Source organism: Malaya genurostris, chromosome 3 (genome assembly GCF_030247185.1).
Source record: "Malaya genurostris strain Urasoe2022 chromosome 3, Malgen_1.1, whole genome shotgun sequence".
NCBI classification, from domain to species: domain Eukaryota; kingdom Metazoa; phylum Arthropoda; class Insecta; order Diptera; family Culicidae; genus Malaya; species Malaya genurostris.
In genome coordinates this window covers 181,294,288-181,322,256 of record NC_080572.1, presented here as the reverse complement: position 1 = coordinate 181,322,256, position 27,969 = coordinate 181,294,288, and the positions used below count along the sequence as shown (strand labels likewise).

Here is a 27,969-nt window from a genome sequence, read left to right as displayed (position 1 = left end):
TGAATTGTAATTAAAATTTTGGAACTGCAGGGTGAATCGAAGATAGAAATTGTATGATACCTTAAAATTATTCCTTTCAATCTAAACGTGTGACAATCGATTAAGCATTCCACGAGATGTAGAAGTGAGTTCCTCTTTAAAATTTATGTTATTATGTATGGTAATTCCAGATACGGTATTTCAGAGACCAGTATAACCAAAAATAGTTCGTATGTCAATGAATTAGTATGACGAATAATTTGAAATAGTTTTGAGCCCAACTTTGAAGATATTTTGGTATCGTCATCGTCTATGACGGTTTGAATTTCAATAACTCATCATCCTGTAATTTTAAAATTAGAAGTCAGAATCGGATAAAATTCACCAATGGGACCATAAGTTTGTTTTAATTTGAGTTTTTGTTTATTAAATTCGTTTTAGCCTTTTTTCTCTATTCTCGATACTTTCTGAAACAGAATTCGAAAATAGGTGAAGCCGAAGTTTGTTAAATTCGCCTAATGGATTGTTAACTATTTGAAAATTAAAATTCAGTGTAGCCATCTTAGAGAGATTGTACTGCATTCCACATAAAACTTTTGGGTACCTTCCGGGATCGAAAACCAAATACCGGTAAAACTGAAATAAAGTTATTTGGTCGTCGACTCTCAAAATCTGTGAACCCGATAAACCCGTTGAATTTATGTGAAATTTTTACATTAATTACCTTGTATCTTCTGAGCCGGAAGTCGGATCTGATTAAAAAACAAGCAGTTTTTATAAGACCTTCTATTTGAATGTTAGATGGACGAAATCGGTTCAGCCATCTACTAGCAAAATGAGTGACATTGTATTAAATTTCATTACATATATCATCCTGTAGTTCCGGAACCAGAAGTCGGATCCAAATGAAATTCAGAAACATTATATGGGAGCATATGACTGTTCATTCAAATTTGCTTATCTTGACGAACTTCATCGAATGGTATAAGAGTGTAAAAAGTTGTGTTCTTCCAGCAATTATTCTTGCAAGCAGTATAAATCAATAAAGACTATCCCAGAAAGTATGGACGCACTTTGATTTCGCTGTAAATAATTCACAAGTGTTGGATATTCGAATTTTATTCGATATAATGATAATATTAGACTACAACAACATAATATCATTCTCAACATTTGCTACTTAGCCATTGTAGACTAGCTTGAGACTTTTTTCCGATCTTTTTCGAACTGTTGAATGGTTTCGGCTGGTCGAACTTGTGGGCAATTTGGTGGATTCATGACTTTTGGGACGAAAGTGACACGAAAAAGGGACGAAAGTAGTATACCATTCTACCGTTGATTTCGAGTAGTGGCAAGAAGCAAGATCTGGCCAGAATACAACAGGATCCTTGTGGCTTTGAATCATGGGTAGAAGTCGTTTTTGTAAACATTCCTTGATGTATATTTCACTGTTCATTGAACCAGTGGTGATGAAGGGTTTCGAAATCTCACCACACCTACAAATTGCTTGCCAAACCATAGCTTTCTTACCAAATTTTTCGACTTCAATCGATGTCTCGGTCTGGTTTAACACTTGCCCTTCTCGCACCGTATAATATTGTGGTCACGGCAAGGATTTGTGATCGAGTTTCACGTAGGTTTCGTCGTCCATGATTATGGAGTTCAAATTTCCAGCAAGAATCGTATTGTACAGCTTTCGAACCCTCGGCCTGATCGATGCTTCTTGTTTCAAACTACGTTTTGGTTGTTTCTGCTTCTTATAGGTTTGAAGATTCAAACGTTCTTTAGCACGAAGAACATTTGACTTCGAAGTGCCCACTTTTTGGCCACATCCCGAACTGAAACCTCCTTTCTTTTGCTCGAACGCCTTCAGTATACGTTTATCCAACGGTTTGCCCTCAAAGGTGTTATCCTCGCCGATCTTCCTGATTGCACAAGGATAATTTTTTTAAATATTACCATTTAATTCTGTTATAAGTATATCACGTCACTATACAAATTCACTATGTATCTCACGACACTATAAATCTTGTATAATAAACGTCACATCACATCCTGATTGCATTTCGCACGGCTTTTTCACTTACTCCTTCCATTTTTGCTATCTTTCTCAGTGACAGTCCGCGTTCTGTGCACCATTTGTACATAATTTTTCGACGTCTGTTGAAAGTCCACGCATTTCGAAACAAACTAATGAAAACGAATAAACAACTGCACAAGTGGTTGGAGAAGAGTGTAACCAACAGGACGCAGCCATTAAAATTGACAGATTCTGATACAATGCGAAATGGTAGTGGTTTTTGGTTGCGTCCATACTTTCTGGGACAGTCTATCAATATGAAATTGTTCTGAATTTGAAAATACTGCCATCTTTCTAATACATATGTCATGTTCCAACGATTATGTTACCAAAAACGACCCGTGCCAAAATCAAAACGTCATCAAAAAGGGTGCATAAAAATGGACGGATTTTAACAATCTATGGCTTGTTGAATAGCTTTTACATATTCTGTTTCTGTCAATTGTGACAGATATTGTAAAAAAATTGAAAAATTTTACATAACTAAAAAGGAAAACGAATCGATTGGTATATGAGACTCGGCCTTCCGAGCCTCGGAAATTTTTTCTAAAGTTTGAGCGAATTCTATATGTACTTTTTACATATATTTAAAAAAAACGTAAAAAGGTACATTGACATTGCACTCCGTTGCAAAACAAAAAGTGTTCTGTGAGTAGCAGAAGCTTTACGTCTGCTAAGCGGTTCAAATTGAACTGCCGAGTTTAGCACTAAGCAGTTCAATTTGAACTGCTTTGCAGTGATGAGTCAAAGACGGAACGTAAAAATAATAAAAACGCCCTAGCACAAAGTTTGGCTAACCCTAAAATGGCGTAATAAGGTATTTGTTGGACAACAAATTCGAAAATCATGAATGATGCTGGAATGTAGAATGTCCCTCAAAATTCAACAAATTTTGGCAGATTACTGTTGGTCGCTCTAACGAGAAACGGCAGTCCATTTTACAAAACGGCGTAAAGTGTCTGCAACTATATATGAGTTTGATCATCAATAGTTACTCTCTCAATACAATAGAAAAAATACTTGGATGGATACAGCGTGATAGGTAAACCTTTTATGAAGTCCGCCTGGGTTCGATTTCTAACTCCGCTCATAGGGTCAGAAAGTTTTTCTGGATCGAAGAGGCGAATGATACTAAGTTTATAACCCCTCTCATCGAAACATTAAAAAAATATGTAGTAATAGTCCGATTTTTGATTCTTGAATCAGGAAACCTTCCTGATCTCATATGCGGGGTTGAGAACCGAACACAGGCAGGCTTAGTAACATGTGTGCCGGCCCCCCAATCCATTCGAACTGGTTGACTTGATAATGCATGGGAAATTTGAAAAACAAATTCCTGGAATGTAACACTGCAATCCAATTTAATCTACTAAATTCTTCAACATTTGATAAAGTCCAACATAATATGAGTAGTTTTTAGCTATTCATATTCAATATGTGAAGTAATTTTATTTAGAGAATATACTCTGTGTAACAAGTCAGAAGTCAGGTGTTTAAATGCAGGTTTGAACTAATTTCAGTTGTCAGTAGGAGGATCATGGCATAAGCCGTGCAATAGCTTTGTGCATTAGAAGCCGACGGAGAACTAGCTGAACCTTACATTCTGCTTAATTTAATACAATATTACAGAAACTTCAACGGTAGGTAAAAGCGAGAAGCCGAGTCGTAATCTTAAGCTATATTGTACATTGTGTAGACGTACGATATGGCGTTCAGGTGTGATCAATTGAATTCGAAACAAATTGCTTAATTAGTATTTTTCTATCGTTAAGGCTATCATCACGAACGATCCGTATCGATTATGGGTATTGAAAATAGCATAGCGAGTTACCACTTCGCTCAGGCTAAACGAATGCTGAAACGTTTCCCGGCCAGTGTGGATTGTGGATTACATCGCATAAGCGGCCTTTAAATTGTGGTGAATTACGCGATTCGGTATTTGCCATGGGTGGGTAACTGGGGGAAGAAGACACGTTTCCCGCGGCCATTTCAATATCAGGGCTAAGTAATCGAACTGATGGTCAAATACTTACTTCCACAAAATACGCCAAAAACATCCGAAATTACTGCCGTTAGGTACCTCAGCGGAATATGAAATAGTCATTTCGGTGCTGTTGGAATGTTACTATGGCAGCTCGTTTCCTTGATCGGTGTTTGCTGTTTCAACTGACAACTCCAACGATCCTGGCTTCGATCGGGTCGATCGAACAATTGCACTTCACTTTACCAATTTATCACTAGACACAGCCACTACGACGTCAATGTGACGTTATTGCTGTCACGCGGACCTGCCTCGCCTTCGTTCGTGCAGCTCGGTAGCTTGCGGAACGTTGCTTGGTTCGGATTTCAAATGGCTTTGAATATTTATTTTTAGCTGACTTGGAAAAATTTCACTTCAACACCAAACGAACACTTGTTGACGGCGTCGGTTTTGGCATGCTGGCATGACACTGCTGTTCGAAGGTGGTTTTCTTCACCGCAGAATATCTCCCGAGGCTGTTGTTGTTGGTGCCGCCGGCGGCGGCGTTCCTCTTGACGGAGTTGGGCCCAGGGTTTCTTCGCAGTTTGGGCCAAATGGTAACTTCATATTATCTCACTTCTTCGTTTCACATTGATATTTTGCTTTTTGCTCACTTTATTTTTTTTTTGGTGCGTTATTTTCCTCCACGAATAATGATTGATGATCATCACATCATCATTCACATGTTAATGTTGAACGTTAATTGCTTCTTTTTATTATTAGGAACACTTCAATTTTTTCATTTTTCAATTCACTCTATTCTTTCGATATGTATGACACTATTTCAATTTATCAGTGTTGGTTCGGAGAATGAGGATGAAATCTGTTGAATAGAAGAAAAAGTTTATTAGTGGGTTTTTGTTAGATCATAAACAAATGTTATACAACATATTTTTAACTAATGTTTTACCGCAATATGTTAAGAAAATTTGTTTTCACAATTTGTTTAAAATGTTATCACAGAATCCAGATGGATGAAAGCGAAAAAGAAGCAAAAGTTTGCGCAATATACAGTTATTCCCAACAAAACAGCAACTAATCATGGTAGGTAAAAAAAACAAAAAAAAAACGCAGAACGCATAGCAAAACAAAAACTGCCTAACCTGATATCGCCTCCATGTGCCATCATCACATATGATGGTAATTTGAAGTATAATTGAGTTGGCATTATGGAGCGACTCGAACAGACACCGCCTGCTACCGCTCAATATCGCACCCAGACAGGGCGAATGTGCAGCGCACCGCGATGAGCTAATCGAGACACTTTTTCCCACTAGTCACAGGTCTAGGCACTGCCAGCATTATTGTTGCAATGCGGTTTGCGAGGCCAATGAACTGTCGTCGGTTTTCTGTTTCGTTTCGATTTGGACAGATCTTGATCACAGTTGTATTGCGTAGGCGAGTCAAACTGCAAAACATTGGATGCCAAACGGTTTGCTTTCTTCGGCGAAGTTATATAAATGACGATGAGCAAATTTTATCTCACTGTTTGAGTTGGTCGATTGATGTCTACATAATAACGAAATAGGGGATATTTATCGTTCCATTGTATTTCTCCGAATAAAACCAGCCTGGAAACCGTTTGGCATCCGGTGAAATAAATATCTTGGTCAAAGGTCTGTTTCTATGTTGCAAGATATACTATTGATAGTTTACCTCAAGCACTCGTTAAAATCCCATCGAATTCAACGACATCATTCATGAATTCTGTTATAAAACTACATAATGCGAACGTCAGTAAAAACATGTCATAGTAAAGTCAAACTTGTACTTCTGCTTAACGGTTCAAATTGAGCAACTATAGTACACTAGAAGTTCAATTTGTACTGCTAGGCACGGACGAATCGAAGTCGCACCTTGAACTTTAGTCTTTATTCTGTTCATTTCCTAAACAATGGTTATCTTTCATTGGATCAGGGTCATTTCACCGAAAGCCATTTCGCCGAAAGTCATTTTGCCGAAAGATTATTTCGCCGAATTCTTCATTAGTCTTAATATCGTGATTGGAATTGATAGAAAAAGACAAAAAAATGATTAGGTTAACTCCCGTTTTGTTGATCTACAATCGTACTTCTGATATGATCCAGACACTCGAAAAACTTTTCTAGGTTTATTTATGATCCTCTTAATAGAATTCCCAGAATAACTTTTGACTTTATTAGTATATCTATCAGGCAATTGTTCGCGGTATTTTCCGATAACTGAGTGCAGATGAAAAAATACCTAATGTTTTGTTCGTATGCTTTCCGACCTCGCTACCACTCGTTCGGACCTAACTGAAGCAAAGAAACCTAGCTTTGAGTAAAGAGTGTATCGAAAATAAGCTATCCACATACATTTGTGTTGTACGCATGTATTTGTGATGGTTTTTTATGCTCAGATCACAGCATGCGGTGCGTTTGGCTGTCAGTTTTCGTTTGTTTACTTGTTTGTGCGGTTGAAATTCTGCGTTTTAAAAATATCGTGTATTGAAAAGCAAGTGAAAATTAAGGTTCTGGACACAGGGCTAAGTGAGAAGGGTATTACTCTGCGAAAATTGGCGAAGCGGTTTGGAATTCATCATGCCGGTTCTTCCAGCCCGAAACTGGACAAGAGAGTGGTATCTCTAATCACGAAGAACAAGTTAATGTCAATACGTGATTTGGCCAAAAAAGCAGAAACTAGTGTCGGAATGATCCAGCGTGTCAAGAGGCGAAATCACCTAAAGACCTACAAGAAGCAGAAAATCTCGAAACAAAGAATAGAACAGAAGAAGCAACAAGGGCCCGGAAATTGTATTCCCGTCTTTTGCAGTATCCTGATGCATGCATTTTGATGGACAATGAGACTTATGTAAAGGAGGAATCAAAAACCCTTCCAGGTCCACAATACTTTACTGTCGTCGTTGGGGAGGATGTGAGCGATGCGGACAGGTCGATTCAAGTGGAGAAATTCGGTCGAAAGATGCTGGTATGGCAAGTAATATGTTCCTGTGGTTTGAAGTCAACCATTTTTTACACTACCGGGACTATAAAAGCAGAAATCTATTGATCTGAGTGTCTCCAGAAGAGATTGCTGCCTTTATATAAGAAGCATAGTACACCTCCACTGTTTCGGCCGGATTTAGCGTCGGCTCACTGTGCCAAAACCACTCTCAATTGACTTGCGGAAAAGGGTATAAATTTCGTTGAGAAAAATATCAACCCAGAAAATTGTCCTCAGCTTCGAACCATCGAACGTTACTGGGCAATCGTGAAGAGGGTCTTCAAAAGGACTGGTAAGGCAGTTGGCGTCGCCTCGGCGGTTTTGTGCCATCTTGGCTTCGGGTATGTGGCTGGGCCACATCAATTATCCAGGAGATATAAAAACAAAAATATATTTTTAATTCTAAAAAAATGACTCTTTCGGCAAAATGACCCTTTCGGAGAAATAACCCTTTCGGCGAAATGACCCATTCGGCGAAACAACTTTCGGCGAAATGACACGCTCCCCTTTTATTTCCTAAAGCGGTTGATCTTTCATTTTTCTAATTTGAGATCATCCATTCGTCCATAATATTAGATAAATTTGTCCTTTTGGTAAAATGGCATTCGACAAACGGCATTCGGTGACCGTGATTCGTTTATATTCTTCTGCTCGTAAATACGGCCATATTACAACGCATCAACGCCGAAGTCAATTCTAGGCTAATTTTGTTTCTGCTTCTCTGAGCGCCATTGGGGATATCAAATAAAAAATGTTTCCTCATTTCCTGCTTTCGATGGAAGAATTACTCCGTGCTAGTTATTCGAATATATTCACTGTTCGCGACTGAGTGCACATCTAAACCACAATCTTCTACATACACTGATATGTTGGACTTGATGTTTTCATGTTCCGCATAGTACATGTAGTTGATTTTAAATAATTTACACTCCTTATAGAAATGAATGTTGATAACACTTTTCATTTGATTTAGTTACCGCAAATGCACATGCTTTAGACCTATGTGCATTTGCTCCTTAGACAAAGTTTCAATTCCTAGTCCGGGTCGAAAACAAGCCCGTTTGTAGTTAACAATAACGGTTTCACCAGTGAATGACCGAGAAGGTTAAAGCTGGGTGTAAATAAACGACATTAATAATAATAATAATAATAATAATAATAATAATAATAATAATAATAATAATAATAATAATAATAATAATAATAATAATAATAATAATAATAATAATAATAATAATAATAATAATAAATATAATAATAATAATAATAATAATAATAATAATAATAATAATAATAATAAATATAATAAAAATAATAATAAAAATATTAATAATAACGACTGGTGAGCAGCTTAATTTTCTCGGTACAGTTTTTTTGCAGATTCTTCAGCACAAATAATGTTTCCATTGCTTCAACTTTTTTTTATTTAAAATATATTTTATTCAGGCCTATTTGCGTACAAGCTTTACGTGCCCGATTTAGCTGAGTTTTTAGATAATTTTTTTTGTATTGGATCTCGTTGTCACCCTTTTTCTATCCTCCTGCGAGGATTGAGGGGCAGTTTGTTCGTGGTTCGTCTCGTCATCCATTGCCGTGGTATTGTTGTTGATTTCGTTGCTAGTTGCTGTAGATGCGCCTTGTTGTACATTGTTTGCAGTTGCTGGTTGGTTGAATGGTAAGCTGTTAACTGCAGCTGGTGTACTTTGTTCTATAGGGGTTACGTTGGATGGTTTCGTTGAAGGGGATGCTTCACTGTTGTTGGTGACTGTCACAGGTGTACTGGGGTTGCTTGGGGTTGGTGTAAAGGAAGCACCGTTGTCCTTTGGTGTAGCAGTCTCCTTGTCCAGTTTATCACATGGCTTACCGTAGTGAACAGCTTTTTGGCAATATTGACATGTGGCCATCTGATTGTCATTGGTAACAAGTGATTTGCACGGGATTCTTGTATCCTGACCGAATGGCACCTAAGAAGGTATAGGCCTCCTCAAGCGCATGCGTAACAAACGTACGCCATTTAGAATACCGGGGAAAAAAATTTTCCACTTTTCTTTTTCGATAGAGAGAATCTCTCCGTATTGGGACATAGTTTTGCGAATATAAGGATAGATGACGCTTGAGGGAAGATCATGCACACGCACTTCTATAGCACTATCTTCCATATATACTGGAATGTTGAACTTGATATTTTCATGCTCCACATAGTGCACATTATTATTGTCTTTAGCGAATTGAATTGCATCCAACTCTTTATAGAACTGGATATAAACAACATTATTGGTCTTATTACATTGAAGTAAATTCACACGTTTAATGTCAAGATGTATTTGCTCCTTAAGCAAACCTTCAAGTTCTCGTATCGAAGGTCGAATTTTGCACTCTCTGAAGTCAACAATAATTGTATTCTTTCGTACCGGCGGTAGCTTTTGTTCGTTTGGTTCACTCATTTCGAGATCGTTCTATTGTTCACTACACAATACTGTACTTGGTTTCTTCTGTCCCGAACGTAAGCGGTTTTGGTTTATCGACTGACTTGGATGAGATGTGAAACCGAACTGATTGCTTCAACTTAATAGATTTTTAATAAATTTGATCACCAAAACAATTGTTTTTCAGAAGATTTTCGCAAAAACATAGAAGTGAAAATATTTTCCACTTTCTTTTTCAAGTGTACTTCAAGTTCTTGAGCTTCTTGACTTCTTCCAAATAAGAAAATTGGCAAAATCTCTCTGTAATTTTCTTTTCCTTCAAGTTTCCATTATCACACCTGTAAGTGGATTAAAACATGTTTTTTACACAATGAATCAATTCTTGTTAATACGACATAGTAATTTCAATAAGTTCTATAATCGTATTTTCCAGTTTTTAATGCTGCACTTATAGTATGATCGATAAGGGTGGGACAAGATTGTATGGGGGAAAAATTACTGGTTTATTTACTCGCTCGATCACACTTTTCGTGTTTCTTTTGGGTACTATAGGAAATAAATATGCAAAATTTTAGTTCGAACGGTGAAATTGTATTTCCGCGCCCGTAGTTTAAAGTTTTTATGGGATTGACTCAGAGGTGTACCGAGGAAATTGGCGCCCGTTGAAAAATAGCAAAATAAGAGATTTTGCCGCCACCATCGTTGGTTTTGTGAGTGACAGCTGAACTCCATCTCCGGAAAGATGGCTTGGGCGAGCAAAAAAAAAGGTCCCAAGGATTGATTCGCCGCCCCTAAAACATTGCGCCCGGTGCGAGTGCCCCCTTTGTGTCGAATATGAAACTGAAATAAGTCAAATTTCAATTATTAAAAGAAAATTTCGTTTAAGAGGTAACTTACAATCCTAAAAAACGACCATTATTGCAAAACGCAAAAGCCGGTTTCCTCGCACTCGTTGAGCGGAAATCTAAAAGAGAAATATCAGTTTATTTAGGACATTTTTCTAAACAAACATATGTTTTTTTTCTTGAAAATTCAGCAAGCAGTAACGGAGGGAACTGCTTTAGCGATTTCCAACAATGACTGTTTTCCTGAGATTGCAAGTAGAATCTCAAACGAACTTGTTGAGATTTAGAGCCATATGTAAGAAAATTCAACGCACTTTCATATTTCGTGCTGTCACAATTCCAGAAGTTTCTCTTTTCCTAATTTTGAATACATACCAGATTGTTTAGTGTTTCAACTTTGGTTGTTTTTTTCACTAAAATATTCATTCGTTCAACATGAATATTTTGATGTGGAACACATCTTTATTTTCGATATAGGGGTGCAAATCAGAGAAACTCAAGCAAAATACACGTAAGTTTATCGCTTCAACCGAAATCGCAGAATGGTAGAGAAACTTAACGCTATAAAAACAACTGCTTGCGTACAAAATTTGAACACAAGCTTGGCGAAGAGAAGCTTAAATATTGAAATCCGTATCGCAAGTATGTACAAAGATATAATTGCATACATTTGGGATATTGGTGTAATTTCGTCGGCTATAAAACAAATACAAAACAAGACAAACAATGTTCGGTGTTGGTTCCTAATCAAGATCAATCTAAGCAGACTTTTGTGCAATTGCGGATTCAAAAGTGTGACGATTGATTGAACTGTTTCATTGTAGATCATTAAAAATTTTGGTTGCCTTGTTCCCTTTCAATGACTCGAACAACCCCATGGGGCTGATCCTTGCAGTTTTAAAATATTTATTCGTAACTTTTCGAGACTTATCAATTTCTTTAAGCTTCTAAGAATAGTTCTAAGTTACTAAGTTCGTTTTCCTGTTTCAAATTATTTCTCGCAAAAATCCATTAAAATCGCATTAATAATGTAAATAATCGTCCCGGGTTGGCGGTTCAATGCATAGGAGCCGGTCTTACAAGCCAGTTGTCGTATGTTCGAGCCCCTATCTGGAAGGATTTTTAGTGTCAGTAGGATCCATAGTACTAGTCATGCAATGATTATGTACACTAAGAATCGGCTGCAAAGTCTGTTGAAACAGAAAGGCCAAATTCCACAAAAGGAATGTAATGCCAAGACTTTTCTTTTATGTAAGTAAATCTTCTTGATTGCTTTTGTGTTATGTTGAATAAACAAAAGGAAAATATTTGATATGATTTTCTCACTCCTGATGGGAGCGGGTCATATCGCCGAAAGCCATTTCGCCGAAAGTCGTTTCGCCGAATGCCAAAGCCGCCGAGCCGACGCCAGCTGAGTCGGCCGCCGACCCGCCGTCGGAAGCGGCGGCCTCTTGCATACAAACCTGTAACCGCCTCGTTTGCCCGGTTTACTCAAAGCTAGGTTTCTTTGCTTTAGTTAGGTCCGAACGAGCGCTAGCGAGGTCGGACAGCACATGAACCAAAACGATGTGGCGTAGCCGCATTAGTATTTTTTCATTTTCACTTTAAAAACGGAAAATACCACCTACATTTGCCTAGTAGATACACCTATGCAATTGCTTTGATGCTTACTAGCTAATAGTCAACAAGTTTTCTTGGGAACTACTTTCTGAGGTTCATGAATCAATCTTTATTCAAGAGTACAACAATCAATCATTATTCAAGAAGTACAATGGTAGGTTAACAAAACGGGCGTTAACGCTATCATCCTTCGTTTGTCTGTAAATTGAATCAATTCCAATTACGATTTCAGGACGATTTTTGGATTCGGCGAAATGACCCTTTTCGGCGAAATGGCATTCGGCGAAGTGACCCATTCGGCGAAATGTCATTCGGCGAAATAACCCTTTCGGCGAAACGGCTTTCGGCGAAATGGCTTTCGGCGAAATGACCCTGATCCCTCCTGATAACCGATAGTAGATAGTATTACAAGGAAAACCAATGATTTTTCCTGGTAACCAGCTTCCCTGACAAATTTATTTGAATATATTGGTCTTAGAGCAGGTTTCAAAGCAGTTTTTGATGGCGCTTTTTGTTCTGCTTTTGTTCTATAATAGTTCAATCGGTCGGCATATTACGAATTACTTAATCATCGTAAAGACAAAAGTAGAAAAATTTACCAATGAATGATGTGCCAGATCTCCTGACAGCTGCCTGTAGTTCTACGAATTCTGGAAGTTTATCGTTTCGTACACCGTATTTTCTATCGAGATCGTTTTGTTTATCAAGGCATATCCCATATCTTCTCCCATCCCTACTAATACATCCTATCTTGTGATACTCGTGGAGACATTCCTTCCCTTTCTCAGTAGTATAGCCATTGTCGTGACCGGTGTCGTTGTTTTTTTCTACGCTCATATAACTACTAACGTTACATGATTTTGGTTATTATTTAAGGAAGTTTCCTAATTCGTTTTTCTAAGTTCATGTAATTAGGCGTTGCATATTCAATTTCTTTAGAGCGAATGTGCCATATGCAATTTCACTTACTGATAATCAAATATACGAAATTGATTAGCATATTGGACAATTTGCACAGTTGTTATTCGTTACAACTAAAGAGTTTAAAGACTAGTTGCAAAACATAGAAAAAGTGAGCTTTTTCAGTAATACAATAATAAGTTGGAGAATAATTAAAAATCGTCTGATAAATTCGCATGATGAGTAGATATAAAAATACCAATCTGGATTATATTACCATTTGGCACTGAAAAGTAAAGTATACTTGAATTTCATCTTCCGCTTCAACATTGCATTATTAGTGCTATGATCCTACTAACGTTAAGAATTCTTTTGACAACAGGCTGGAAAAACTAGCGCCTTGTGCATTGAGCCAACGACCGTTGCCTTCATATTAGGTCTGCTCTAAATGAAATATGTTTTCATCTGCACAAGATTTTGTTTTCATTTACCCAACAATCGGTTGTTTTTGTCGTGTCGACTTACTTTACTATGGGGTGCCTTTTCAAAATTTACCCTCTGAGAGAGTGATAAGTTTTTGATCGTGAATTTCTCTTGTTGTATCTAACGAATCAACTTAATTTTTGCTACATGCCATCGGAAATATGATCACAATTTTATGATAAAATATTCAGTTGTATGACATAATCTCAAATAATTAAAAATTAAACTTTTCTGAAATGTTTGGTAAAACGAGTATCAAAGAGGATAATGCATAAGGCGCGTTTGCCTTTCTCGTATTTTTAAAGCTCATAGCTCAGTGATCTGTGAAAGGATTTATATAATCTAACTACCAATAGAATCGAAATAACTTAAACGAGTATAGCAACACCATTGAAGTATTTTAATAGTACACTATTGAAAAACCTGTCTCATGTGACCTATGTCAACACCAGCCAATCAGAACGCGTTCTGAGGAAGAGAACAAAATATCTGTTGCTGTACAACAAATCGTTCGAGAAAAATGTTCCGAACTGTGCTTAATATCGCAGTGAGTTCCACAATTTGACCCTTCTGAATGCTAGAAACGAGTCCCTACAGCATATTGATAGTTTCTTTCAATAAATTATGCAAATCCGAAATGAAATAATCGACATTCAAATTCTGTATGCGGCTATTTTTATAGCCGTTAGGGCCGCCCATTAGTGAAAAAGCTACAAACGAAATCACGTAGAAAGAAACCTCTCAACAAAAATTGGATCAATTTGGATTCTATCGCCATTGCGAGCAGATGTATTTTATGTCGTTTGCAAAGCTAGTTTCGCTTTCGGCAAGAGAGATTACGTCACAGCTGCCAGTCATTTGCATTGGTGAAAAACAGCGGTAGAGAGCATTACACCAAATCAGCCGTTCTGATGGCTCTACAAGTTTCCTAAAGAACTATTAGGATTTGTTGTACGCAAATCGAAGGTAAATATCCTCAGTTTAGTGCAAATCTAGTAGGGTTTAGTTAGATTTGTGCACTTTTCGCTGTGTGAAATTCACAGTAATCGAGATCAAGTGATGCCTTCTTTGTAATTGATATTCGGAAGTGTTAAGAAACATGTCAGTTGTTTTCGTATTCACGATATCCAGTTATGTCTCTGACATTACCCACCCGCCTTTTTATGTTTACCGAAAGTTTTCATCTGTAAAATTGCCGAACTGCTAAACCAAATCTTGGTGTGCACTACCCCGTTCCACATTTTGCCTGCTGTAGGCACTCTAAAACCGCCACCATAACAATGTATGTATTTCTAAGTCAGGTGAAATGTGACTGTGGCTGTTTTGCCAAGACAGAAACTTGCGTATCGGCTGGAAACAACCTTCCATACGTATTTTGCAACTTAATGTGCACGTATCTATGATTTACGCACATCAAGCAAACACACTTTGTGCTCGACTCAGCTGACCGGTTGGCTCTGGTTCGCGGCTTTCCAAGGTGCAAGGCCACCTCGTGTGCTAACACACAACATTACCTACCGGACCGCGCGTCTGCTCCATTGTTTGTTTAGATTCGTTCGCTGGCATTGCAGGGTATAGACGAGGCAGAGTCCCATGCCTTAACGAATGCACACGAGCCATCAATCAGCACAAATTTTCTCATGAATTGAATAGGCCTATTAAATTACTCCATATATCAACTCTTATTTAGTACACCGGATACAGATAGAAAGAGCAACCAGGATACGGAAGACCGAGCTAAGTGAGTGATGATTTGTTGAATTAGGTCTTCGATTTGTCTCAATAATCCATTGACAGAAAAGCTACGGGAGACGAGGTTTACGCTCGAGTAATTCTGGATTCATTACAATTGCAGTTATTCTGAAGAAACATCGTTCGGTCGTTCGTTCGTTCATTGGTAATCCGTGACTAGTAAAACCGGTTTCAATGGCGATGATGGATGTAGGGTCTGATAGAGTCTCTTCCATTTGACTTGGTAAACAAAAGGCTAGATTATTTTCGTTCTCAAAGATGCTTATCACTCCGTTGGTGTGGTATTACCACAGACTAACAGACATGACAGTATGAGTAAATTCTTATAGAAATAATTATTCGTGATGCACTAGTTCCACCTATATTATACTGCGCGAACTATTTACTATCGGTACACCCCTTGTGTTATGTAAAAGTTAATTTACTAGTTGGTTCCCCCTCGTTTGTCAACACCGATCAGCTGCTTGCAGGGATGCCGGATTTTATCATAATATTTGGAAATGAATCGTCACAGTAAATTATTATATTACGTTAATAATATATTAAACTTTTTAGCGATGTTGGAAGGTAACCATTTATTTTTCTCAACATTGTTCATCTAGACTATTTTTTATTGTGTTGGTAATTTTCACCCGAAATTAAGTGGCGGCAGATCAGAAGCAAGTAAATATTGCCACTAAACGGGTTCGATTTTGTATTGCGTTGAAGGATGAGAGGTAGGCACAATTTTGTATATAGTTTTGGCAATATGTATTAAATCTGTATCCTGCATGAAATTCGCATACAAATGCAAATACATATCAATACATTACAGGTAATTCTGTATAAATGGCAACTCTGTTGGTAAATGAAAAAAATAAACACAGTCTAGATGACAGACAGGATGTTTTTGATAGGGTAACGTGGCGCCATCATGACACATGTGAGTACTGTCCCAAATAAAGGAATATTCGAAATGACAGTTAAAATGATTGAAGAATCTAATTTGAGTGTCCTGTCTGTTAGTCTGTGGTATTACTTCCAGATGAGGCGAGGCATGAAAACAATGAATAATAGCGCCTTTACTTGGGATGCAAACACACAGGGCCAACGATGGATGAAGAGAAAAAGTGTCTAACTGGCAAATGGTGTCACGTTTCTTTAGAAAAATATTAATTACCAATTAGCTGTTTAGATTACGTAAATCATGAACACGGAAGCGGGTCACGTTTTATTACTTTCGAAGCAGTAACAAGGTCTAATTGGTAGGATTATCCATATTAGTATGCAAAAATTTTCACCGCAGACTTGGTTTTACCCTTTATCGGTGTTACAATGCGATCCAAGAAAGACTGATTGTCTCAATTCGCAATCTGTTGAGAATCTTGAAACTAAAACTTGTTTGGCTTCGAATCGATTAATATTTTAATAGAATTTATCAAAAAGAAATTTGAACTCGAAAAACAGCTGGTGAAAATTTTAACTAATAAAAACTAAAAGCAATAATGAAAATATTTCCCCTTTCGGGTGAATAATTTGTAATATATTGTTCAGCAGAGATTTGTCGTGTTTGCATTAGAGATGGTCGGGTTTCGGGTATTCAGAAAAAAATATGTTTATCGGGTTCGGGACGGGTACGGGTGACGATTTTATCATTTAAGGGTCGGGTTCGGAATAAAAAATTTCCCTCTTAGAAAAAAACGTTCAACGGTGGTCCTTTGTTGGTCCAATACGTTGGATCATTGCACAGTGGTACAAAACGGGAAATTAGCGTGACAAAAATATTTTCACTATTAAATATTAGTTTTTTTAGTTGGCGTCTTCACAAAAGTTGTTTGTAACCAAATGGAGCTCCTTTTGTTGAAAAATGTTACTAGGGTGGTCCTTATTTAGATTTTTTTTATTATAGAGGTTTTAACCTTAAGGTCATTCGCCTCTTCGGGCCAGAAAAATTTTCTGACCCTATGTGCGGGGTTGGGAATCGAACCCAGGTGGGCTGCGTGAAAGGGCATCGACTTACCCATCACGCTATACCCGTCCCCTTATTTAGATTGAAATCTGAAATCTAACTTTTCTAATAGAATTCAAAAACGATTTTATTGTACAATAAAGTTGTAGGAAATATTATTTATTAGTTTGTGAACATAAAAAAAAACATGAAACCTTTGACAAAAAACATGTATTTTGATAATTTAAATATAATTGTAGAACATCCGAAAATTCTAAAAATTCATTGAAAAAAGTTATGATGGAAAAACTTGATCTTGGTGGTCTCTAAAAAACAATGCATCATATCTCGACACCAATGCATTGTAAAGTGATCATGTCGTCGGCATGTTTTTTTGTTTCAATATGATCTACAACTTTTTCAAAGACATAAATATTCTATCTCGTATTGTATGCAAAATAATTTTTTAAATCACTTGTAGGTTAATTAATGACAACTTTGATTATATTAAAAGAAGCGGACTATTTCAAACAGGAATTCTTTTGAAGACATGAAAGCTCCAAAATTAACCTCTGAAACGCAAATAAAAAAACCCGTGTTTTGACATGTTTGGGGCCACTGTGCACTGTGCGTGGTTCGAAAGTAGGTTTTTCCACCAATTCTATCATCTTTCTATAGAGAAAGGCAAGAACCATTTAAAATATGCGCACTATCCCCTGCTCCCACTCGACGGACCTGGGCTTGATACGACATTCATGCACTCAAATTTTATTCAAAATATTTTGAATTGTATTGATACCCAATGCAACTATATGAACTGTGAAATCAAGAACAAAACATGCTCTGCAATGAGATTTCAAGTAAATCTTTGTAAATGTAAAGTCACAATATTGATGCGATATGAGTAGATTTTTATTAGTTCATTGATAAGAAGTTTTCTGATTTACATAAAAAGTACCAAATGGTAGTAAACAATAAACTTTAAATTTGTTCTGCTCAAGTGTTACGATTTTCTACAAACACAACTTTCAAGTTACAATTGTATTCTAAAGCGCTGTTTTGATGAATTAACACTATCAGAATCGTGTGCTAAAACGGCATACTTCCGACCCGCTTCGTGTGTTGTTGATATGCTGAAAAAGGTATTGTTTTATTACATGTGTTTGTCTCACGTGGCAGCTACTGTGGTTCTTGCTACGCAAATGGTAGCAAAGTTTTAATTGTCACATCATTATTACACATTTCAATGCGCTTCATAAACATTACTACTATCACGAACGCAGCTATACAATAAAAAAGATGGTGCAATTAAATCGGCAAAACCTGCTGTCAGAAATAGGACACGTGAAGTTTGTTATACGTTGCTGTTGCAATTCATTTCATGTTGCAGTCTACTGCATCTTTGACACGGCAATTTGATCTTGATGTCAGTGAAAATCTTTACGGCATGTCTATCGAATGTCACATAAATTCCAAGAAAGGCTCTTCCTATTCCACATACGGCTACTTTGGGTGCGGAAATTTTTAACTATTAATTGTATTGTTCGGTGGCATAAAACGAACCGACTGTCCGTTGCGCAACGATTGGAACCTTGACCTGGCCGCTTCTGGCCAAGCAAAAACAGCAGTAAACACGGGGCTTATCTGCCGAAGATACAGCAATTATCTGCATGAAGCCCAAAGCATCATCTCGCAAATGCGAATGGGCTTCAATTAGTCTCGAGCCAATCGCCATCCCAAGGCCACGTGGATTTCATTACGGTTGCCAACACTGAATACAGATGTTGCTGAGCGAGTCATTTTTTTGGGATCGGAGAATGGTTTTGGAAGGTGAACCGGAACCTGCTCGATCAACTGGAACTGATGCTCTTGTTTGGGTACGACCTCTAACTAACACCGCATGGAATTTATACTAATGGCATTGGATTATACGATTTGGATAAATGAAAATTTAGTTGGAATACACTAACTAAACAGATAATTAATGTAAGGATTTATAATATTGAGGGTTGCGTGTTTATCAAGTTTTTAACATAAGATTCTTGGATTTGGTTAATGATTCTGGGACTGAGGAGCACTGTTGACTTTGAATTCGGAACAGACCTATGAAATTCTAAGGTGGCTTCTCAGTTTAACCCAAATCCGAATCGTTCCGATGACACGAACACCCTTCGATGAAGTGTGCTCGTCGTCTGGTCATCATATTGTGCAAACAACTCTCAAGGAAGTCTACGCGGCACCCGAAGACACTAATACATCAACGAGAAAATTTACCAACGGCTGAATGTCGGTCACTACTTCTTCTGTTGGCCTGTCAGTCATGCGGTTCATGGTAGTTGCGCTGTCGTTAATTTGCAGAAATCTTCGACCGTCCCTACTTCATTGCCTCGACCGGCGAACTTCCAGTCAGTAGTGGTTTTATGGTCGCATGCCCAGTCAAACTGGAAGGGTGTTATTACATCGTTACTACTTGAGGTTTACCAGTCCCTTTCGGAAAGATGGATTTTCCTTCTCCTATCATTGTTGTTTTGTTGTTAGAAAAATCGCTCTAGTTTATAGATGGATTTTTTATCCCATAAATAGTTTCCATCTTTTAAGATTAGTTGTACACAATTTTTTTTAATAAACGAAACAAAAATATGTGTGCTTAACGATAATAATAAATGCACAGCGTTGTTTATTATTCTGCAGCCGTATAAAACAGCGGAGTAGTTTTCGATGTAAATTTACTTTCATTTTGTCGTTCAGTGGCCCTGCAATAAATCTGTGGAAGGATTGCAAAACCTGCATTTTATGGCGTAACGAAAAACCAAGCCAGCTACGAGACTGGCACTAACCGGTGTTCAAATTTTTGCTTGTAATAATCGGTCTTGTAGGTATTAATTCGGATAATTTTAACCGCTACTTCCGGGGCTTCCATTGACCATAGAGTCATCAATCATTTAAATAGGTTGGTATTGTAGTGCTTAACTTACAAATTTCGAGTAATTTCAAATTTTTCGCCTGAATTTTTTTTTCAATTTTGTTCAGTTTTTGTATAGATAACATGTAAAATCCATATGATATATACATACGCAAAAATATCTGTGTATGTTTTGAGACTATGAAAAACCGTATAAGATGTTCCAACATTCATGAATTACTTGGAATGTTGCCCTTAGGGTCTATACTGCTCCACAGCAATAATTACAATCGCTTATGTATACACACTTCGAAACAACCTTGTGGTTTTACATCTTATAAGGTGCACCTAAATGGAGCGTCTCAGTTCACGCAAATTTACGTGGAAGAACATTTTATATTGTGTCTAAAATTTCTTGACATGAAATTTCTTGAAATAACAAAAAAATGAATACTCATAGCGACCGCCGCGACTTGAACCGAGAATCATCGGATCACAAAGTACGTCTGTTAAACGACTGAGTCACAGAAGCACACATCTGTTTGGTTGGTAAATGTGCATATAACGGAATGAAAATTACAGTCGAAACCAGTAAAATTTAGTTTAATCCAATATTATGTAATTGAAAATGAAATTTTTCGTCTGTTGATAATTTAGGTATTTATGATTTGCGTCATTTGAGGGATTTCCTTAGCCTTGGTATTACATTCCTATAGTGGAATTTGACCTTCTGTTTCAACAGACTTCTTAACCAATTCAGAGTGTACAGAACCATTCCAAGGCTGGTGCTACGATTCTACTGACACTACGAATCCTGCTAGGTCGGTGCTTTAGAACATACGACAACTGCTTTGTAAGACCAGTGCCCTATGCATTGAACCGTCAACCCGGGACGATCGCCATCATTGAGTATTCAAATAAAATTGGGGACTGAAATCGTGAATGTACAGTTTCGACTCGAACTGAAGCACTACGATCTGTAAGATACGAAAGAATCCAGTTTGTTATACAGTCTGGGAATACGTTTCGTCTCAATTTTTCAACAGTGAGTACATAAGGAACACAATCGAAAGCTTTAGAAAAATCAAAATACACCACATCAACTTGTTGTCGTTTTTCAAGTTTGTCAATCAGAGCAGAAACGTAGCTCATTAGATTTGTAGCAGTTGTTCGTTATTTGACAAAGCCGTGCTGATCGGTTGTGAAGATGTGCTTTACTGACGTGTAAATAATATCCATACGCTCGAATACTTTTGGGAGGCAGCTAAGGATAGTTATAAACTTTTTATTGATGTTTATAGTCAAGGAGCTGCATGTGCATGTGCATAGAATGTGATCACAAATTTCGTTCGGGTTGGTGGTACAATGTATAGGGAGTTGCTCTTACAAGCCAGTTGTCGTATGTTCGAGCATCGACATGGAAGGATTCTTAGCGTCAGTAGGACGATGTCCAGCCAGCGACTGGCACCATTTAAGAAGGAGACAAGCGATTATAAATACACTCTTCTACTCAATACTTGAGCGTAGAAATAGGTATAAAGCGAGAAGACTAGTGTTTGAGGACAGAAAAGATGTTTGGATGTAAGGTATCGGTCGGGTGACGACCAGGATGTAGCCCATGTTCGATGTACGTTCTACCATGTCTGACTGGCGTTTTAGAGTGACTATAACAAGATTCAGAGTGGCGAAATGGTAGCGCGTATTCACGGAATGCATAAGAACGCAGGTTCGAGTCCTGTCTCTGAGCGTATCTTTTTCCAATAAATCATCTTTTTTGTTAGTTTTTCATTCATTTGGCTTCTCCAATATATGTTTCCGCTCAGTCATTGCACAACTTTCTCATCGCCGTGTCAGTGACAGTTGTTCTTGTTTTCGTATTATTCACGCTCGAAAATGTCTGTTTATGTGCCTATTTCTCGCCATTTGCGGGAAGTTTTACTTTTCTGTTACAGTTCGAAAAAAAATGCAGCTGGAGCGCATCGAATGCTCTCAGAAACTTACGGTGATGCTGCTCTGAGTAAAGGTACGTGTCGGGAGTGGTTTCAACGTTTTAAAAATGGTGATTTCGATGTCGAAGACAAACATGGTGATGGAAGAGAAAAAAACCTTCAAAGATGAACAACTAGAAGCATTGCTTGATGAAGATTCGTGCCAAACCCAAAAAGAGCTTACCAAATCGTTGGGAGTGAGTCAGCAAGCCATTTCAAAAAGTCTCGCTAAAAGAAAGCGGCCACAATATCAAGAGCGACATGACAAAGTCATCCTCCAACACGACAATGCTCGGCCTCACGTCGCAAATGTGGTCAAAAAGTACCTGGAAACGCTGAAATGGGAAGTCTTGCCCCACCCGCCGTGTTCCCCAAATGTCGCCCCTTCTGACTTCCACCTATTCCGTTCGATGGCACACGGCCTGGCAGATCAACATTTTCAATCCTTCTAAGAGTTGGAAAAATGGATTGCTTCATGAATAGCGTCTCCTTTTTTCGAGCCGGGATCCGAAAATTGCCGGAAAGATGGGAGAAAGTTGTTGCTAGCGACGGACAATACTTTGAATAATACATCTGTAAGCAGTTTTTCGCAATAAAGCTTTAATTTTGGAAAAGAACGGCGGAAGCAAAGTTGTACACATGATTTCACGTAGCTTTGCCCAAAACGCCATTGTGGTATCTCTAACGGTTTTAGTGTTACGGCTATTTTAATAGCGCAGTTCAGTGTGTTCCTAAAACAATCAGATTTTTTGCTCTAGCTTTTTTATTTTTCTCTTCTCGTTTTTCGTGTATGATTATTGTTGTCGATACTATTTCACATCTCTACGTGTGGGTATTTTGAAATGGGGTCGACGAGAATGTTTCAAATATTGATGTTTCAAATCACAATTAAACTACATTCGGCAACTTCCACTTTACCGAGGTTATTGCAAATTCTTACAATATTATTTTTGATACGGGTATGGCGAATTGATGTCAAAAAGTAATGTTTTGAGCTATTTTCAAATCATAAGATTGCGATTTTCTGTGTAGGATTTGATAAATGTTGTTGGGTAATCGGCCTAATCATAAGGCTAATGAGATTACTAAAAGCAAAGTAAAGCAAAGCAAAGTCTTGGCATTACATTCCTTTTGTGGAATTTGGCCTTTCTGTTTCAACAGACTTCGCAGCCGATTCTTAGTGTACAGAATCATTGCATGGCTAGTACTATGGATCCTACTGACACTAAGAATCCTTCCAGGTCGGGGCTCGAACATACGACAACTGGCTTGTAAGACCAGCGTCCTATGCATTGAACCGCCAACCCGGGCGAATGAGATTACTATTGGTATAATTTTCCTGTATAAAATCTGTTCAAAATATATTCATTATTCAACAACAATATTTCCAAATTTCAACAACATTCTACATTTCTAAGAATCATCATTATAATCAATCTCAATTGAGGGAATATTTATTTGTTTTCTAGATTATTTTCTGTACATCTCAGAACAAAGCAAAGCCTTGGTATTGCAATCCTTTTGTGGAATTTGACTTTCTGTTTCAACAGACTTCGCAGCCGATTATTTGCGTACAGAACCATAGCATGACTGTAAAGTGGTTTGAATAGATCAAAACGTGAACTTATTTCTCTAGCTAAACCGTTGATCCGATATGCATTGTTCCTTTGGAGAACTCATTGACAAAAACATACCTCGTAATTTAATCACAATAAAAAATGTGCAAAGCCTACTATGATAAAAGTTCATTTCAACAACTTTTTTCCTTTAAGAGATGGAAAAATGATGTCTTGTACAAAGTTTTAGAACTTCTGACGAGAAAAACCTTTGCCGAAAAAACTATAGGTCTAACGCAAACAGTTTCGGATATATGAAGCTTTTCCGTTTGAAACCCCTTAAAATCATTTTTATACATAACTTTTTTCGTAATGTTTTCGTTTCGTTTTCAATGTCTACTATGTTCGAGACAATCACTAAAAATATAAAATTACACATTTTTGTTGAAGACTGTGTACGGTTTGTCCTTTTCCGTACAAAGTTATTTACATTTTAACGTTTATATACATTTACTTGTACTACTTACAGAAAGCAGGGTCGCAGACCAAACATATACTTTTTGGAAAGCTCAAATCAAGTAATGTAAAGTAAATTTAAACAATGTGTTTAGACGTACTGTTAATGGTGTAAGATATCATCTATTAATGGAATTGAATTCCGGATCTTATAAAAATGAATCTGTAATCTTTAAACCATAGTAAATAAAAATTAATAGAACGCATAAATAATATTATATTAAAGGAGTAAGTAAAACTTGTCGAATTTTATGAGCGCCTTAACGTGCTTCTTTTGTTTGATCAATTGCATACAATAATGCATCATGGAAATATATTATTAATCATTACACCATTACACTAAAGCTACACTAATGACTGATTCCAATTTTTAAACATTTCTTACAGAACTGGTACAAAAGGAATCTATATTTCGTTATCTTATTTACACAATTTAAAAGGGCCACGTAACGCATTTCGCAACTTTACATTACTTAATTTAAACTTTCCAAAAACTATATTCATGTACCTTTTGGTCTGCGACCCTGCTTTCTATAAGTTGTTAAAGTTATTGTATAAAAAAGTTAAAATTGTCAATAACTTTTCAAAAAAAAGGAAAAATCGTACACAGTCTTCAACAAAAATGTGTAATTCTATGTTTTTAGTAATTGTCTCGAACATAGTAGACATTAAAAACAATTGCGAAAAAAGTTATATACAAAAAATTGATTTCAAGAGGTTTCAAACGGAAATGCTTCATATATCCGAAATTGTTTGCGTTAGACCTATAGTTTTTTCGGCAAAGGTTTTTCTCGTTAGAAGTTCTGAAACTTTATAGAATACATTGTTTTTCCATTTCTTAAGGGAAAAAAGTTGTTGAAATGAACTTCTATCATAGTAGGCTTTGCACAATTTTTATTATGATCAAATTATGAGGTATATTTTTGTGAATGAGTTTTTCAAAGGAACCATGTATATCGGATGAATGGTTCAGCAACTAGAGAATTAAGTACACGTTTTTATCGATTCAAACCACTGTAGACTGGTGCTACGATCCTAAAATGCTGCCGAAGTGCCAGTCAGTATAACAGATCGGCTGAAAAGTTCGTATCGTTTCTATGAAAGGGCGCCACTAGAATTAAATCCATACCATTTTCAGTTAGTACCAACCTTCAAAAGATACGTGTATAAATTTGACAGCTGTCTGATTATTAGCTTGTGAGATATTGCATTTTGAGTGAAACTACTTTTGTTATTGTGAAAAAAATGGAAAAAAGGAATTTCGTGTGTTGATGAAACACTACTTTTTGATGAAAAAAAGTGCCGCCGATACCAAAAAATGGCTTGATGAGTGTTATCCAGACTCTGCACAGGGCGAAGCAACAATTCGTAAGTGGTTTGCAAAATTTCGTACTGGTCATATGAGCACCGAATACGATGAACGCAGTGGACGTCCAAAAGAGGCTGTTACCGATGAAAACGTGAAAAAAATCCACAAAATGATTTTCAATGACCGTAAAGTGAAGTTGATCGAGATAGCTGACACCCTAAAGATATCAAAGCAAAGTGTTGGACATATTATTCACGAATATTTGGATATGAGAAAGCTTTGTGCAAAATGGGTGCCGCGTAAGCTCACAATCGATCAAAAACAACAACGAATTGATGATTCTGAGCAGTGTTTGGAGATGTTTTATCGAAATAAAACCGATTTTTCTCGTCGATATATAACAATGGACGAAACATGGCTCCATCACTTCACTCCGGAGTCCAATCGACAGTCAGCTGAGTGGACTGCACGCGATGAACCGAACCCAATGCGTGGAAAGACTCAACAATCGGCCGGTAAGGTTATGGAGTCTGTATTTTGGGATTCGCATGGTATAATTTTCATAGACTACCTTGAAAAGGGAAAACCATCAACAGTGACTATTATATAGCGTTATTAGAGCGTTTGAAGAACGAAATTTCAAAAAAACGGCCTCATTTGAAGAAAAAAAAGTTTTGTTTCATCAAGACAATGCACCGTGTCACAAGTCGAAGAAAACCATGCTGAAATTGAACGAATTGGGCTTCGAATTGCTCCCTCATCCACCATATTCTCCAGATTTGGCCCCCAGTGACTTTTTCCTGTTCTCAGACCTCAAGAGAATGCTCGCTGGTAAAAAATTTAGAAGCAATGAAGAGGTAATCGCTGAAACTGAGGCCTATTTTGAGGCAAAGGACAAATCGTACTACAAAAATGGTATCGAAAAGTTGGAAGATCGCTATAATCGCTGTATCGCCTCTGATGGCAATTATGTTGAATAATAAAAACGAATTTTGGCAAAAAAATGTGTGTTTCTAATAAACGATACGAACTTTTCAGCCGATATAGAGTTGATAAAATGCTGCGGAATGCCTATCAAACGGTATATTCTTTACTAAGCTTTACTTTGGTAATGGTAAAAGTTTTGTTACGATTCACGATAATTTGAAAAGACAGATGGAGCCCGAAAGAAGACACAAAATTGTAATTGAAAACCTTACGTTATCAGGGTATAACTTAACGGAATATATAAAAATTGCTAATTCTATCATTTATATGTATCAATTATGCTTAATCAATTGAAGAATTTCTCTACTGTAATCTCGATCTCTACAAAATGTTTTATGAAGTATAGTATCCATAATCCATAATTGTTCTTTTCACTAAAGATATAATTTGTGATATAAATAATCTACCAAGTTAACACTATTTTTTCTGTCATAAACAAAGTTTTGAGTTATTTTTACTTCGAGTAGTTCGAAAGATTCGGTTAATCTTGCTTTGTTTTCAAACTCTCTTAATAATGTGAAAAACATTTTGCAAATAAAATATTGAAATTATTTCTTGCTGTTCATACAAATCATGGAAATTTGATCAGCACGAACATCACGAACACCGTTTCAACGAAATGTTTTCTGGCTCCTTTCTGAAGTAACCAATGTTCGCAACGGCGAACACTTTCCGATACTCAAAGAATTTTTGTGGCCACTCCCCACATCCTAAATCTTGTGGAATTCGCAGCCGTCAATCCAGTCTCCGAAGCGAAACTAACTCCGAAAGAGCAGATGGAACGGAATTTCAATTACTGAAAACCTTTGTATGTTTGGACCGGATCAGCCAGTTCTGCTGCGTGCCTATCACCGGCTTCACCAACCTCCAACCTTTTAAATTTAAGTCACACATGGACGGCATGGACGAGCACCACAGATGGATCAACTGATCGTTCATCTCTCCACCGGCGTGCGCTGTTTTGCGGTCCGCAACCGTCGACCTCTTGGCAATCGATCGAGGCAATCAACAAGAATGACGTGCTGGAAAACACGGCTTTGGGGTGCTCTGCCACTGCCGAAAACAGAACAACGGTGACCTTGCGACTATCGTGGTTTCTATTTCACCCGAAAACAACGGTGCCAATCGATGGGTTAAAAGACGGCACTAACTGCTAGTATGTTGAAAACAAAATGATGGATGAGTTGTTTGTGTTGCTGCTCATAATAAAAGCTCATTAATTTGCCACATAGCAAAACGAATGCGCGTCCTTTGTTTCGAGAATGAGGAAGTGTACTGTTTTTTTTTTTCTGTACAGGTGTTTCGAAGGATAGTTTGGTTTTGGGGAATTTTCGATTCTGAATGGGTTTTTTGAGCTTGGAAAATTTGATACCCGCTATGAGTATAAAGCAGCGGATATTTATTAAGATACAGTAACAGTAATTTCCACGTTCAAGTTTTTTTGTGAGCTTGAGGCCTAAGATTCGTTGGAGTCACGTTGTGATTGCACGTGCAATTTATTTCGGAAAACCCGTTCCTGGAATTCAAAAACCGGTTAAAAACTAGTTTCATTAAAATTTTAAATGAAAAAAAAAAAATACGAATAAAACGTTTACATTCAAAGAATCGTCTCGGTTGATATCCGAATTGTGCGTCCAAGATTCACTCTTAGGTTGCTGTCAGAGTGAACGCGTCACGCGAAGCGTTCAGGCGCGCGTGCGAGCTAGTTGCATTCG

The 27,969-nt window shown here is 37.3% G+C and overlaps 1 protein-coding gene across 3 annotated transcripts in view; it reads right to left on the bottom strand.

The window, feature by feature from the left end:
- LOC131435133 (bestrophin-4) overlaps positions 1–27,969 on the bottom strand; it is a 72,512-nt gene that overhangs the window by 26,558 nt on the left and 17,985 nt on the right. For 2 of the 3 annotated variants that reach the window (XM_058602691.1, XM_058602690.1), the window contains exon 2: positions 4,093–4,902. In XM_058602691.1, coding sequence (XP_058458674.1) covers positions 4,093–4,163 — 71 coding nt within the window. In that variant the 5' untranslated portion in view covers positions 4,164–4,902. Of the gene's footprint in view, positions 1–4,092; positions 4,903–5,182; positions 5,200–27,969 lie in introns of those variants that run through there. The other variant, XM_058602692.1, reaches the window with a different exon arrangement.